Source organism: Haemaphysalis longicornis, unplaced genomic scaffold, assembly GCF_048455015.1.
Source record: "Haemaphysalis longicornis isolate Haplotype H1 unplaced genomic scaffold, Haemaphysalis longicornis Haplotype H1 scaffold_5, whole genome shotgun sequence".
NCBI lineage: Eukaryota > Metazoa > Arthropoda > Arachnida > Ixodida > Ixodidae > Haemaphysalis > Haemaphysalis longicornis.
The window spans coordinates 40,634,865-40,651,208 of NW_027526385.1; the positions used below are offsets into that span (position 1 = coordinate 40,634,865).

Genomic DNA, 16,344 nt, shown 5'->3' on the forward strand with positions numbered 1-16,344 from the left:
GGGAGCTCCCCGGACTTTTGAAGGTGTCAAAGCTAGCACGAATGTAAAGGGTGGGCGATATTTGAGGTTCTTTTAGTAAATTGAATATTAGACCTCTTCGGCGGGGGGAAGAGGGACGCGATGTTTCAGGAGGCGACGTTCTCTCGGAACTTTACTGTACGCATATTTCTAGCGCAACATTACATTCTTGACCTTGGGTGCATAATGCACTCAGCACAGCTTCATGGACATACCAATTGAGTTCATAAAAAACTATCATATTCACCTGAAATTTACCAACAGATAATAGGCACACAAAAAAAATAGCAAAAGAGCAATAATATAACAAAAATTTTTCAGCAAAGATTCAGCTTCAAAGTCAAGCACGGGGGTTTTCTGCCCCATTTAAACAGGCTAAATAGTATTTAGGAACACGTATAAGAAAATCTCTCAAATGACACGCATTTTCGCGGCAGAAGCGTTTCATGCACAAAATGTTTTAGTGCTGTATCATTATCTTTGAGAACTGCAGGGACAAAATCGCAGCGCAAGCGTTACAACCATGAAACTCAAAACATGAATACCCAATTTTAAAATCTAAACATTTTCCTTCAATGCCTGCCACAATTCATGTAAAAAATAAACATGTGGTTTGCGTTTTTGCACAGACATTCTTCGCAGTCAATTATGCGACACCCGCGAGAAATGGGAAAAAATAGTGTTTATTTCGTTAAAGGTGTTGTAATTATTATTCTTTATGCTTTGTTTTATAACCTTTCTCGACGTTTTACACGTTTGGTGTTTCCGCTCTTACACTTCTGTCCCCAGGAATTCTGAAAGTGAAAGAAGTATTCGAGAAAACAAAGGCAATGCAAAGAATCGGCGCTAAAGTTTATGACACTCCACTGCCTTACTGCAAAGATCATCCCATGTGGAGTGTGGAATACCTGAAATGCTTCCTTAAATATGCTGGATTTCCGGGCATGCATGTTTGCTGCACCTGTGCTATGGGTAACCACAACAGGTCGGTCGTAGATGAAAGACTCAGGTAAGACACTTACACATACCTTTTTGAACTACTTTTTTGGACAACCAACGAATATTGTTTTGAACAACCTTCCTGTTATTCCCAATTTTTGAAACGGAGGTTATCGTGTTGGCAACGTTGGGCTAAAAGCTTCTCCAGTGCGGCTATTTTAACGTTGCTTTGCCTACTTTAGCCCACTCACTTTATACCCCTTAACTTTAACCTACTTATAGGTAGCCCTTTCTAAAAAGCGACCAATTCTCAAAAAGTTTTGGTAGCATATGCAAAGCATGAATGTAATTCATATTCATATATGAACTAATGGTACAAAAAATGGAATCGTGAAAAGCATGATAGTACACTGCTACACAAGAAATCTAGTAGGTTTAAGACTGCTGTAACCATCGTCAATTTAAAGGTACACTCAACGAGTGCCATGTTTAAAGCTGGGTGCTTCAACATGGTTTATCTGGATGCTTTAAAGTTGTCATTTAAAACTATATTTAATGACCGCTAGACATTATGGTTATGTATTTCTCGGCCATTAATTATTGTATGTCGGCAAACAGAGAGATACGACGCACAATGCGGCTGTACTTGTTAAGCTTCACATTTAGGTCAAACAGTGCTTGACAGTTCGCCTCTCTGACGCTTCATAATTATCAGTCACGTTTATATCTTGCAATTAGATGCAACTTATATGTAGATGGTGTAAAACTGAATATACAAGCCACGACTGTTTTCTTTTTCGGCAAATTATATTATGTCCATCCACAAGGGTAGTCGGGAAAGTCTAGGTTAGCGCAAGAATGTTTTATTCTTTTGTTTACAGAACACTACTCCCAAATTTATTGCCCTTGGGTTAATAACCACAACTCGGCGTTTCCAGCACACACATAGAAACACTTTAACTCAACCCATTAGGCTGCTGTTTTATAGATACCTAGGGGCATAATAACTCACACCTAGTTAGAGCGTTTATAAAGGAGCCAGGAATACCAAATACAAGTCTGGTTCTTACATAATACTGCATTGGCCCAAATAGCATGGTACTTACTTTAACAGAAACCTGCAATAACTAAGCTGGATAATAAGGAAAACTTATGAAACATTCGCGACTTAGCAGACAGTTTCTCACCGGTTTCCCATCCGCTGTCAAGACCATGACTATGCTATTTTCGTGGTGCCTCTAATTCAGTTTAACTGTGGACACCCCCGAATCAGACCGCCACTCAGTTTGTTTTCTTTCTTTAAGTATTACCTTGCGGCCTCACTTCCAATCGCATGCCTTTCTTCCAAAGTTGTTCTCCAACAATGTGTTTCGCTCGATCAGTTAACTGATTTCGGCTACGTGTAAAACTTCGGCGCGATTGGGTCCTATGTTATTTTTAAAGGCTTCGTTGGGCAAGGCAGACGCGGAAATTTCGGTGGGTCTGTGTACTATCCGAATCAACCAGTAATATTACTGGTGTGTTTGCTCGACCGTGGGTCACGGGACCCCTGGCAATGAGTGGGCACCTGGTTACCTAGGGAAAACAGTGTATACACCGTGCTAGGGACTAAACAGGGGCCCACTTATGGGTCGCCATAAGTTCATGTCTCCCACGAGCGTGTCACCGGCCTCTAAACTTTAACCCACAAATTCTTGGTGATCAAATTTTAACGTACCCACAAATCACCCGCGGATCACTAGCCAGTCACGCGACTCACAGCTTGCTCACATGACGCGGGAGGGGTTGAGAAAGAGTAGTAGAAAATATAAGGAAACGAAAGGATGCACATGTGAAGAGGTGGCGATAAGGGAACTGTAGAAGGAAAAGACAGGTAGAAGCAGCAGGCGTATTATTTCAGAGGGAGGTAGATGGGGTAAGGTAAGGCGAAGGTTATCAGAGATGGGGAACGGTTTAAGGGTTCAACGTGGATACGATAGGGACAGTGAGGTCCGTTAGAAAAAAGGAAAAGGGAAAGGGAAGGAAAATAAAATGAGAGAGGAGGCAGGAAATGTTTGAAGCCAGAGGGGTATAGAATGAGGTGAAATAACGTGAGAATAAAATAAATGAAAAGCGAAGGCCACCATCGCACGAGGTGTTAACCTCTCAGGGGTGGCAGAAATGCTAATATATTTTAACGGTGTTTTCAGCGAAGCACAGACATACGTGGTCAATAGCTTTATATTATTTTAAACAAAGGAGCTACGGGGACAGAAAAAAGGAGCTGAACACGCTGAAGTAATGCCCGGGCGCATGTCTTTCTCTACCTTGAAGACTCGGCTCGAATTTGGATCGAGAACGACGAGAGTGCCATTACGAAGTGGGCGCTATTTCTGGCGGTCTTACGAAAGGAACAAGCCGAAAGTTTTCTGCAGACGCGTACACAGCACTCCAAAGAAGAGTTGGTAATGTTTGTTGAGGAGAGAAAAAGACTACTTGGCGGTGCTGATCCGGAGATAAGGGAAAAGAGGAAAGTGCGGTTTCTGATGCGCGGAGTTAGGCAGGAACTGCAGCCAACCAAAAACCGTCGGTGAACTTCTGAAAGGCCACCATAATTGAGAAGACGCTTGACATGCGCTCAAGGCAGTACCACTGGGAAAATAGTGATTTCACTGCGAGTGAACCCCATCGACACAGTTGTGTCACAACAGACAAATTAGAGAATTTTAGTATAGCGGTTTTGCGTTTGCGTACGCTAAACGTTAAATTTTTGCGGCATGCTAATTCGGCACCGCACGAAGAGTTCAAGTGCATTGTTTTACCGGTTTTGCGTTGGGACACGCCAACGCTTACAGCGCCATCTGTCAAACCAAACGTCAAGCGACTGCAGAACGAGAAAAAGTCCGACTTTTTTACGTGTACCCAGATAACTGGAACCAAACGCCATCCCGTTAGGACTGAATGTAAAATGTACATAAAATGACACGAATGTTCCTACATAAACACACTTGATAGCGGGGGCATTGAAGCCCCCAGGTACTTGCTTTGGCAGTCGCACACAATGTGCATAACCAATACCCCGTTTTTGACGTTTGTATTTTATTCGACTCGGAAACAGTTCAAAAACCCGTTTCGAACAAACGTGATGTAACTGCCGGGACTGCGAGGCCGAAACGCAAAAAAAAAAAATTACGCCCACCTCCCCTCGCGGGAACCCTGGTGTGATGCGACGCTGAGGGGGTTTCAAGCGCAAGCGGAGAGCAACCGTCGACCGAAGGGCCGCCGGAGAGCGGCACACCGGTTATATTCTAGGCACTATATATGCGCAGCGCGCCCGAAGGAGAGGAAACCGCGGAGAGAGAGAGAGAGTACTGCACATGCGCAGCACCGCGCGCAGCGCCGCCCACCGGAGGAGTGAGAGCGCGCCGGGCCGCACACGCTCTCACCTGGGCACGCGCCGGTGCCAGTGCGTCTGCCGCGGCTATGACGCAACACAATCCAACAACACAATCCACTTTAATCCAATCCAATCCAAATCCAATCCAATCCAATCAAAGAAAAGCCAAGCCAAGCCAAGCCAATCGAATCCAATCCAATGCCCCTCGCGAGAGAGTGCTCGCTATCGGAGAGGAGAGCGGGAGAGTGGCTGCGGACAACGGACGCACGCCGCGGACAACAACGGATGCACGCAGGAATGACAGGGCCGCCGACAAGAGATGCTCTTAGCGTCGCATCTAAAAAAACATGCCATTTTTTGCCTACGGCCCGTCGTAAAGATGGCACCCCCCGCGATTTCCACCCGCAGGAGCGGACCGTCGAATTCCACCGTGAATCTAGAGCGTGGCTCCCCCCCCCCCCCCCCCGCACACACACACCACGCCACGCACGCACGCACGCACGCACGCACGCACGCACGCACGCACACACACAGCTACGTAGGCCAGCCTTCAGGAGCTTCGTTCGGAGCAGTAATGTCACGTTAGTTTCGTGCAGCGCAAGACCAACGTGCAAACTACGGCACCTATGTAGGAAGACAGGAGCGAGAACGTCGTTCTAGAAGATGCAAATTACTGCTCGCAGAAGGAAGTAAGCGTTGAGGACCGAGGTGTTCCGCTCTACTGCCCGCCATGTTGTAAACACAGGAATAAGTTAAGGCGCGCAATAAAGAGCCGTAGCGTAAGCAAGCCACTGTGCTACTTGGCTGAAATAGCGTGCGTTAGTAACAAAAGCCTGATCAGGGGTAGTTGGTTGAACATACTGAATAATTTGAGGCGCTAAACAAAGGGTACCAGAGGAAACACGTAAACACAGACAAGGCGCCACTTCCAACTAAACTTTATTAGTGAAAAACCTTAGTTTAAATACACAGTTCTGACTTCATGAAAACGGAACACCAACAACGTGTGCAATTCTACACGTGTCCATCTAAGAACTCGAATTCTTTAGGTGATAATGCGACCGACGGTGTACTGATGCACTTGTTTCCCGCCTTGTGAATGAAGTACGCCTCCACAATCTCCCTTTCATGCCTATCTCTGACCTTTTTAAAAACGAGGCACTCCGCTCTTCAAACAGGCCACGTTTTAAAAATGGGTCAGAGATAGGCATGCTAGGGAGATTGTGGAGGCGTACTTTATTCACAAGGCGGGAAACAAGTGCATCAGTACACCGTCGGTCGCATTATCACTAAGAATTCCAGTTCTGAGATGGACACGTGTAGGATTGCACACGTTGTTGGTTTTCCGTTTTCATGACGTCAGAACTGTGTATTTAACCTAAGGTTTTTCACTAATAAAGTTTAGTTGGAAGTGGTGCCTTGTCTGTGTTTACGTATTTCTTCTGGTCCCCGTTGTTTAGCGCCTCACATTATTCAGTGCATTCGTCTTACGCCCGTTAAATGCAAAACCAACTCTCAGTACTGCACATGCGCACTGCGAAAGAGGCAAGGGAAGCTAACACTGCACGGTGCTGAAAACGCTATACTACAACTCTCTAGTGAGGGAAACGATCTGCGCCGTTGGGCGTGAATAACAGCGGGAAATGTTTGCAACAACACCGCAAGCTCAAGTCTCTTTTCTCACTGAAGTAATAACGAAGAAGTGCAACAAGCACTAGGGACGTCAACGTAGATGGAACCGCCCAGCGAGCCGCACGCCATGGCGAACGCAGCAGGATCTGTCCTGCCGCCGCCCATTATTGGCCGCGCGACTCCCTGCGGTGTACCACTATACCCCAAGGACGTGTGGCGGTCCCCCTGCCATCGTCCGCTCTGCTACCGCAGTGGCGAAGCCGGCCACATCTACCGACGCTGCCCGTACAAGGGACTCGAACTGGGAGGTCTACCCGTGGATGCTCATGTTCCATATCCGTGACAGCGTCCCGACGAGATCGGCGCTTACCTGAACCTCAGCAGCCTTGGTCCATCACGATAAAACCGTTCGCCGTCGCCTTACCCATACGGATCGCCGAGCTGCCGCAGCAACGCTGACTTTGCACGTGGAAGCTACCCCAGCGCAGGAAGGGGAAACTCAAAGCAGCAACTTCTGGAGATGAAGTTTCACAACAGCGAAAACTGAAAACCCTCTCACGACGCCCCAATGCACCGAAAAAGAAGATTTACCTTAAAACATGGTATCTCACTTTGATTCCTCTTCATGCACTCTGATTACTCTTGATTCGTTTTGTTATCCTTGTGATTTTGCTTTCACCTCCACTCATGTCCAATCATCCTTTGGTCCGTTCAAGCTTGCTTTCAAGAGAATGTGAAGAGGTTCTAGAACTAAAAGAGAAGTTTACCAGCAGCAATTGGGACACATTCACTAGTTCCGGTGAACGAAATATTTTCGCAATACGTGTTATAGAAACGGCACAATAGGTAAACAAATGTGTCCCAGTACTCCGTTAGCGTATGAGTGCGTGATTCCGGAAGAGTGAAAAGCGGAGACGAAACCCGTCCGGGATACCTCATATCTGGAACTTCGGCCAGAGCTGCCATCTGTGGCATGCTCCTTTCGCTGTGTTTCTTCCGGAGGCTCGCCAAAGGGTGAATGCCAGTCGTTTTTTTTTTTGTTTGTTTTCTTTTGGAGCAATGCTTTACCACTTTCGTTTAGCCGTTTCGCGGAGGTTGCGCAAGTTAACCTAAGTTTGACCGCAGACTCACCCCCGGCGACACACCCCTCGAAGAGCATCGCGTAAATCGCCGGGCCCGCTGTCGGCGCTGCGCACCAGGCCCCGTTTTCGGTAGTTCTCCTCACGTATAGCGGCGGCGGCCGCGAAGGGAGTGGTCGCTCAGCTGATCAGCAGCCGACCAAACCCGCAGCCGTCCACGCATGCGCCGCTGGGTCGCCTCGGGCTATGCGACTCATCTTGCGCCGCGTTCGCCGTGAAAGATGAACGCCGCGTTCGCCGAGAATGAAAGCGAGGCCGGGCCTCCTTCTGTGAGTGTTGCACGGGACCGAACGGCTTTGAGCCGTGGTCGGCAACGCAGCTGCAACAAAAGTTGACCAAGCGAAACCAAGACTCAACCAGACTGAGCCAAGCTTTTGCTTTCCATATCTAAAGTTAGCTGAGCTAAGCCGCAACGGTTTTGTTGTTGTTGGTAACACTTATATGTACAATTTTCTAGTCCAAAAAGCATGCACGAGTGCCATGCCAGACTTCTGTTACCATATACCGGGTTACTAGTGCAATATTTCTATTCTGGGATGTATTCCAACACAGGGAAGCGACAGACGAAGTGGCCGAACTTGATGATAGGAGATATACCGCCATACGTTGGAGGCTTTGTAAAGCGCTATAATCCGTTTTTTTTTACAGCGATTGATATCAATGCTGATATCTGATGCTAGAAATAAGAAGGATGGTAAATACTGCTATACGTTGGCCCGCGACGTTTCTTTCATGTTCCAGAAAAAAAATAGATGTGTTCGTGATATACCTATTTTCTTAACGCGTAGGCTTCTCGCGCTGCATTGCTTGGAAGTTTCTTCAAAAATTCGACATTATCGAAACTAAAACAAGAATTCCAATGGCACTTCCCATGCAAACGAAGATAATTCAAAGTCCACAATCCACTCTCCTAAAGCTCAAAATTCTAATTGCCAAAGTGCGAAACCAAAGTCCGCTTCAACAAAGCAAAGTCCAAAGCCAGCGCCGCACTACGAACACAAAGGACATTCTGGACGTCTCGAATGAAACAATAGTGCAATAGGATAGACGACGGTTTTATAACTCGAGGGATTCAGCTTTCGTTACGACCACGACAAGCAATTTATTTGCTTCCAATTAGCTGCACATGTTATTGTCCTCCACTTCCCGCTGGTAACCCCGTACCCCTCGGGCCTTTGGGGTGGCCAAATGGTTAGGTTGCCGGTTGTACGGCGTAAAGAGGCCAGGTTCGATTCCCGCGACCTCCCTAACCACATTTTTTTCTTGAGGTGCCAACCCCACACGTGATCGTGGGCTGTTTGCCTCCTCTCCACTTTCCCTCACACTTAGATGTTTTTTGGCGCGACGAACGGATATTGTTTAGCCTAAACATAAAAAATAATCCGGCGTACATTTTAGTCGGAAATGCCAGAAATCTTTCCTGAGGAAATATGTATGCCGTCAGAGCATGCATTCTAAGTGCACTGAAAGTGAGTAAAGTGCGCAGTACTCGCATTTTCAAGACCGACATCCAGAAGACTATATTCTTATACTAAATTAGACAGGGTGGCTGCGTTTTGGTTATAGTGTGCCCGTGGTCTGGATGGATCGTACTCATAACAGACATAATTAAAATCCCCCATGAGGAGGATTTTTCGTTGTGTGCGGAGGGTCTTTCCTAGCGATATAAAAGAGGAGTTACCCTCCGGTGATTCATTTGTGCATAAAGGCAAATGACGCGCCATTGCACACCCACCATAACAAGGTCACAGCATATAAAACTCTCGGAATCTGGCAGGAGAGACATGAAAACTCGGTTTTCGGTCTTCGAATCGAAACTGTATATTAGAGGCATGCGTTAGCGACTACAAGAGTAGTTTAAGCATTCCAATGACAGGAGTAGCAAACCACGTACAAGGGCGAATAAGAAGAAAACAAAGAGAAAAAAGAAACAATTTGCTCTTGTGAATAGCGCTATTACCCAAAAAAACCGAAACGAAGAAAACGACGCAAACGAAAAAAGGATTATGACGATGGTACTGAAAGGACAGAATCGTTCTACTGGACACCTAGAGGAGTAATTTCAGCAAGCCAATTACAAGAGTTACAAAGCACGTGTACGCCTACCTTATATGTAGACCAACAATGCCAATTTTTTAAGTTAATCAGAAATAGCCGAGAGACAGGCTTCGACTCGGATGCCAGCGTTGTCAGGCCTACCGGTTAAATGGTTAAATAGTGAGACCGACAGTAAGCGTGTTATGAAAGACCCCACCGTCCGGTGGGGTCTTTCATAAACAACAGTCAGCAGAGCGCATGCCGGTCGGTCACTACGGTGACAGGGATCCCGATTAAGTAGGTTCGAAATCGGCATACACACCGGCGCAAGGCATTCTTGTTCCGTAAGGGGGTAGTTATGTTCTGCCGATGACAAGAGACGACTGGCATACGCAATTACTCTACCATATTCGCTCTGTACTAAGGCCAGAAAAGCGCCTATTCCACGGCAATAAACATCGGCAGGAACTTCTGTCGGAGCACAAGGGTTGAAGCTGCGTAATACTGGAGAGCTGGTCAGTGTGGTGACGAGTCAAGAAAAAGCGGCTGCTAGTCAGGGCCTCAAGCAAACTGGACTCCTTTCTTAACGAGTTGTGGAAAGCCATCATTTCACGGTCCATGTCTTTCACAGTCATCTACCAGTATCCGGAGCGGAGATAAAGAAAAGGAAAGTGCGCTGAACCATGTAGGCTATTCGTGGAACGTGACATCGTTTTAACGGCGGATCTGTTGTTGGGCTGAACCTGATTTCAGTACCTGCTGGTTCCGATTCACGCTCTCACTGTAACAGGTTACTCTGCCGCGCAAATACGGGTCCCCAGTATGGACAAAAACTTATAAAAAACAAAAACCGTCTTAGGGACTTTATATTTTCATATAAGACGGCTTATATTGTTTCTTCCAAGCAATACATTTGTGTTTAGAGGTGCAGCCGATTTTCCGGTCGGTGTAAGGTTGGTTCTTGTGAGCTGCCATTGCGCGCTGCACAGTTAAACAGGGCCATCTAAAGATGGAGTATAGGATTACTGAAAGTAACTCGAAAAAAATCATATGAAAATTAGCAGCTAAGACGACTTTGACATTACACTTCACAGTTTCATTGGTCATCCTACTTCACAGAGTGCAAGGGAAGTCATTTTTTTATTTCCACTGAAGCACGCTTTTTTTGCCGGCGCAGTAATTCCCGCTTCCTTTTTGGGTTTTATTTCTTCCCTTCCTGCCCATGCGTTCACATTTATAACACTTCTAAAGTCGTGTTCCACGTGTGCTCGGCGTGGAGGAGCTGTTACTCACTTGTCTGTCGTAGCGCATTCTTTGGTTTGACTAACTTACTTGCAACATTTTGTTAAGTTAGATAACGTAATTTGTGTGCAGCAGGGGTTTGTTTTCGTGAACGCCTTTTTTCAATTGCCAGCTGGGTGGGTGCTTTGGCAACCTAGCCAAGCAAAGCTTTGCGTTGAAAATATTATTTTGACCTAGGTTCAAAGTCAAACGCACCAACCGCGATTGATTGATTGAAAATACGTTTATTCCATTTTGTTGCCCTTGCGCTATGTTATGGATAAGCGTAGGGTTGGTAAGGGTATTGGTAGGAACGGGGAAGTGGGAAAGGATAATTATGCCACCATTTACTGCTTCAGCGGCCTTGGTGCAACACTTTGGTCACTGCGAAGCTATTGGTTAGAGCTCTCAGCCACCAAAGCCGACGGCAGCCAATGTCCACATAATACATTGGTGATGATTATGATGAACAACATGAGAATAACTATTTTAGAGAAGTGGTGGTTGCGGTCAGCGGCACAATATCATCACATATCATCATGTTTGGCATCAACAGAGTTCACAGTTTTCTTGTTGTTGTCCTAGGCAACACGTTTATTGTGAAACTAGGAGAGTACTTCTCTTATTGCGTGCCACGGGAGAGGCGGCTTTGCTTTTCATGAGCTAAAGAATGTCGTGGCTCCGATTTGGAAGGGTTTCACACATTTCAGTATAAATTTTGCTTGAGTGGTTAAACATGTTCCAGTTTAATTTTAGAAGTTTCGCCTTACAGCTAGCCCGACACTGGCATTCCTACACCTCCTACGGATATAGAAAGGCTTGACCATGCTTTTTCCATGAGCAAATGGTGCGAAAGTTAGAGTTGTAGAGACATTTTAGAGCGTAAATATGGTACAGTGTTGTTTCATTGGTCGTTTTCACTGCGCTGCCCCTTTCCTTAGAATTTCCCACTAATGATTATGAACTGGTCATTTGGAGTAATGGGGCGTACGTCTGCAGGGTAACAGGGCTCTGTGAGCGGACAAACATGGCGTAATTTTTGTACAAGTATCAGCATTGACATCGCAAGAATACTATTTTTACTGGCAGTTTGAACTGGTGCATCGATGCACAAGAAGTGAAAGTACTTTGGGTGGTGATTAAAGGATACGCTTATCTTTTAAGTCATTATTACCAATGGGCTGTAATTAACAACTACTTGTGTAAGGTGGGGTTAACGTGATGAACGGTGCTATTCTTCGCCACAGTGTTTCTGATTTATTACGATTTTCTTTATCCACAGAGTGAAAAAGGTTACATCATTACGAGTAATCGACGCTTCCGTAATGCCAGCAATCACTTCTGGAAACACTCATGCACCCGTCATGATGATAGCCGCCAAGGGTGCAGCTATGATAATTGAAGACGCCATAGCTGCTGACGAGGCAGTACAGAAATCAATAAAGAGCACATGAGTGTTGAGCCTTACATGTAATGACCAGAAACCTCGATTTTTTAATCAATGCCTGCGTACATGTACAACAAAAGCAATAAAGTTGCTCACTGAACACACGTGTTTTTGCGGTGTTTACGCTATAGCGGTTCTCCAAGTAGTGAAATCATCCTCAAGCTTGACTTGCTCAGAAAGACAGGAAGGCACATGATGTGTTGAGTTGCAGCTGATGAATTTACATACGCTCTGTGTTCCTCAGTTATTTACCTTTGTAAAAAATTGTGGCAAAACGCGTCAGAGCATCCTATGTCCACTTGTTGCTTTTTTGCAATTTCTTGCAAGTTCCCAAACCCCTTTTGCAACCAGCGTGCACCATAGGCAAGCTCAGTCGTCGTTGTTCGGGATTCTGCGAATTCGTAGTTATAATTACTTTGTGCTGGGCCAGGGAATCTGCCGTTTCACATACCGCGGGCGCGATGTTCAATTTGTGGAGCATATAATACCCTTTTGTGCGAAAATCCCGTTTTTTGTGTCGGCGTGTCCCAGCGATGGTCCCAGATATGGCGGACGGCCAAAGAGAGTAAAACAAGGCAGTTGCTTGTTCTGTGATCCGAATGGTGAAATTACTCATATAGAACTTAGCACTTTAACACATGTTTCTAGGGCAAAGGGCGAAGGAATTCACCAGTTCCACCTTTGGCTTATTTTCTTTCCCTCTTTTCTTCTTCTGTCTACAGTACTCTGACTCGGCACACTGTTGGGAATGACTATCCCACCGCTCGCACCACTGTTGGGAAAGACTATCCCAGGGCGGTCGCCAAGGTTGTGACTCGCCTTCCTGCTCGTCACCGAGGTTGGGAATCAGCCATCCCGACGCTGTCTCCGCTGTTGCGATGTTGCCTTGCTCCGTCCGCTATCGACGCGGCGCAGAGCAGAGCGACGAAGTCCTCGAGCCGACGAAGAGTTGAAGTAACATTTATATACAGTATTTACAGGGTAAGCAAAAGTTACATCATTCGCACAAAGGCGACAGCACCCTTCCACTCGGTGCTTCCGAAGAGACTGGTGCCGGAGAGAAGCCGCCGAGGAAAGCCGACGATGAGAGCCTCCGGGCTTCTTTTATAGCCCGGGAGTTCGCTGTGGCCCCAAGAAGTTCGAAATGCTCCAATCAGGGCTCTCGCTGCCTGAAGTTTGAATTCCGACGAATGGTAGCGAAGCGGTGAGTCAGCTGCGCCGCCAATGGGGAAAGGGAGAGCGATGCCGCCGCCGTCTCCGTGACCTCGCCTCCGGGCGTAGCGACATGCCCTTGTTTGGGTCGTTCTCCACTGAGGGAATCGGCCGCGCCGCCGCGTTTCGAGATGCAGGAGTCGGCCGCGCCGCAGCGACAAAGGGAGAGGCGTGACTCAGCCTCGCTGTCGGCGCGTCGCCTCGTGCAACGCCTTTGGGCCCGGCGCTCTGGCACAACAGCACCCCCGCCGCCAGACAATGCGCCGTGAAGACGAGCTGCCTCCACGTGGCTCGGATGCTGGGCGCGCTCGTTCGCCAGGCTCATCCAGGTACACCTCCAAAGGGCGGCTCCACCAGGTCCCTCTCCTTGAACAGGTACCGCCTGCCAGGTCCGGATCACAGGTACCTCGCCGTGCTGCCCAGGTGTCTCGACCAGCTTCGTCCGGCTCTTCCGGTCTGTCCTCAGCACCGTTTGCTCATCGTTCTGGAGCTTGCAAAGAACCGACCGACAACAGGCAACACCCAGCGCAAGCAAGCACCCTCTGTCCTCTGTCAGAACACCAGACTCTAAAACGTGACCAACTCTCCTAGCTAAGTGTCTATCCCCAATTTGGACCCTCTACACCAAGAGACCCATGCGGGACGTAAAACTCTTAAAAGAAGAACTCACACTAAGTGTCGAACGCTACACACGACATTAAGTGATCTTAACTAAAGTTGATTACTTGAAATCACGCGGTGCGGAAATAATCAACTGAGGCAGCAAATGAGGGCAATAATTTTGCTCCCATCTACCTGCTACGCTAAAATCTGCTCACGAAGAAACGAAACGAAAGACACGGGGAGGACGAATGTAGCCCTACTTAAAACGCCCGGCCTAGTGCGTCTGCGTTACCGGCTAAAGAGCACGCAAACTTCAGCACTGCCCACACGACGCAGCCACATTGCTTTTCGGAAGTACTGTAAGCCTCTTCCTTGCAAGTTAGCTTGCGGCTGAAGTACAAAACTGGTAGTTCCTGGCCGTTAGCATCCTCTTGGCATAGTACAGCTCCCATGCCACGATCGCTCGATCGAACTGAATAACGAACCTTTCGAAAAGTCGGGGACCGTTAGAACTGGCTCCTCGCTCAAGGCTCGTCTCAGCGCTTAAACGCGTCCTCCTTCTTTGTGTCCCATTCTACCCTCACTGGCTCTGTCTTTCTGAAAGCGTCACTAACGGACTCGCCAGTGTGCAGTAATCTTTCACATATGTCTAGCCATATCTAGTCAAACCCGAAAAAGTCCTTATCTCAGACTTAGTCGTTGGTCGGCGATAGCTTACGACTGCGGCTACTTTACGACTGACGGTCTTCGTCGGCCGCGCTACCACAACCACCTGCCTTAGTTACGTCACTTGGGCGCAACCTATGCGACACTTTTAACTGTTTGATTGATAGGCCTGCTTTGAGCCTGCTCAGCACGACTCGTAAGTGCTCTACTTGTCCCTATACCCAGAGCGTAATCTGACAGGCCACGAAACACCCGATGCGTTAGTTTCAGAAAGCAATACGGCTCGTGTTTAGTCCAAAACTGAACATGACGGGACGGACTGTCCGAACGGGGAAACGAAGAACGCAGCGTTACAACTAGCTCTTCCCCAGGCTAGTTTCGTCATTCGAAACGCGTTCTCTTTCCCCGGTCATATACAAGCCTCTCAAAGCTGACGCCCCTAATGTCGCGCGGAGCTGACTTCAAGGACAACATAGCGGCCGGCACGCTTGCTTCCCTATCGCGTTTCTGCTCATAGCAGAAAGCTCTGAACGTTCGCTTTCGCCCTGAGCGCCTTCGTTCCTCTGGCTTGGAATGCGGGTGAAAGTGCCCCACCTTGCTTTCAAGCAAGTCATTGCGAACTGGGGACAACATCGAGTTCGCCGCGCAACACTCGGCCACATGGGTTTCCCTGCCGATGGGGATGACGCAACCCGCTTCGACCGTCGGCGGCTCCACTAAGCTACTGCCAGACCTTTCGGTCCGCTCGCCGCTCGGCCTTCGTTGCTCGCGCGTCTCTCGTGTCCCGCTCGCAGGCTTAGCCACCACATCGCCCGCGTTAGAGCTCGCACCCGAAGGAACACCTTCTGTTTCCGGGGGCTCTAGCGGCTTCGTCCGGCTAGCCTCGCCGTCCAAAGTTTCCCGCGAAACCTCGCTATCTCGCGCACTGTGCGCGATCCTGTTGGGAGCCGTCTCTGAGGTCTCCTCTGATTCTGAGCGTTCTGCCGAGATCGTTGAACCCGAGACCGACACATGAACACGATCAGCGGACTCGTACGGCCCTCTATCGGACGTCTCAGCAAGTACGTTATCTACTTCAGGTACGCCCTTGCTCTCCGAGACGGCGGTACGGTCTCTGTCAGCGTTATTCGCTACGAGCTCACCGGATTTCTCTGTCGGCCCTGTCGGCAGCGCTTCGACCTTGAGCTCGTCTTCGCGTAACCGCTCATCAGAAACCGGTGAGAACGTATCGTTCGTCTCGCCCGGCTGCGTTTCTCCACTGAAGGATTTCGCGCAACCCTGTTCTGTTGCTGGCGGTTCAACTAGCCTACCGCGACAGTTTTCGGTCGGCTCGTAGTTCGGGCTAAGCTTCTCGGCGTCCTTTCGCCTCTCGCTCGCTGGGGAAGAGTCAACATTCTCCGAGAGCCTCCCCGCTTGCGAACTCGAAGGTGCCATGCCCTGTGCCATGCACTGGCCACTGCTCGCGGACTGTGCGCGCGTTTTGAAATCTTTATTTCGAAGCGGCCTCTCTGCCTCCGCGCCGTTCCCGCTCTCTTGGCTCGCTTCTCTGGCCAAGAATACGAGTGCGGTCGCTTCGCCTTTGCCCTGGGACGCTCCGTCTTCAGGCCCTGACCTCTCAACAACGAACGGCGGCCGTTGGTCCTGACTTCTCGGACCGCTCGCCTGAACTGTTGGACAAGTCACGCTAGGCGCCGGCGAACCCTGCCGGAGCTCCGACTCTAGCCTCATCAACTCGAGCCACTCGAGCTGCCTTTTGGCTTCCCGTTCCTGCCTTTTGGCTTCCCATTTCTGCCATTCAGCTTCCCGTTCCTGCCATTCGGCTTCCTCGCGCTCGCGGCGCTCTTTCTCTTCGGCCTCCTCGCGCTCACGGCGCTCTTTGATATCAGCCCTGGCCTCATTGACTTCCTCGGCCGTTACATTCTCCTTCCGCATGATCTCAAGGATCACATGCTTCCGTTTCGCACGGCCTAAGTCAAGGCCCAGCTCCTCGCAAA

At 48.5% G+C, this 16,344-nt stretch overlaps 1 protein-coding gene across 1 annotated transcript in view; it reads left to right on the forward strand.

Moving 5' to 3' along the window:
- The window catches only part of LOC144139648 (glucose dehydrogenase [FAD, quinone]-like), a 55,316-nt gene extending 43,440 nt beyond the window's left edge, over positions 1 to 11,876 (forward strand). Inside the window, exons 8-9 of the mRNA XM_077671942.1 lie at positions 808 to 1,027; positions 11,705 to 11,876. Coding sequence (XP_077528068.1) covers positions 808 to 1,027; positions 11,705 to 11,876 — 392 coding nt within the window. The remainder of the gene's footprint in view (positions 1 to 807; positions 1,028 to 11,704) is intronic.
- The last annotated feature ends 4,468 nt before the right edge of the window (positions 11,877 to 16,344 follow it).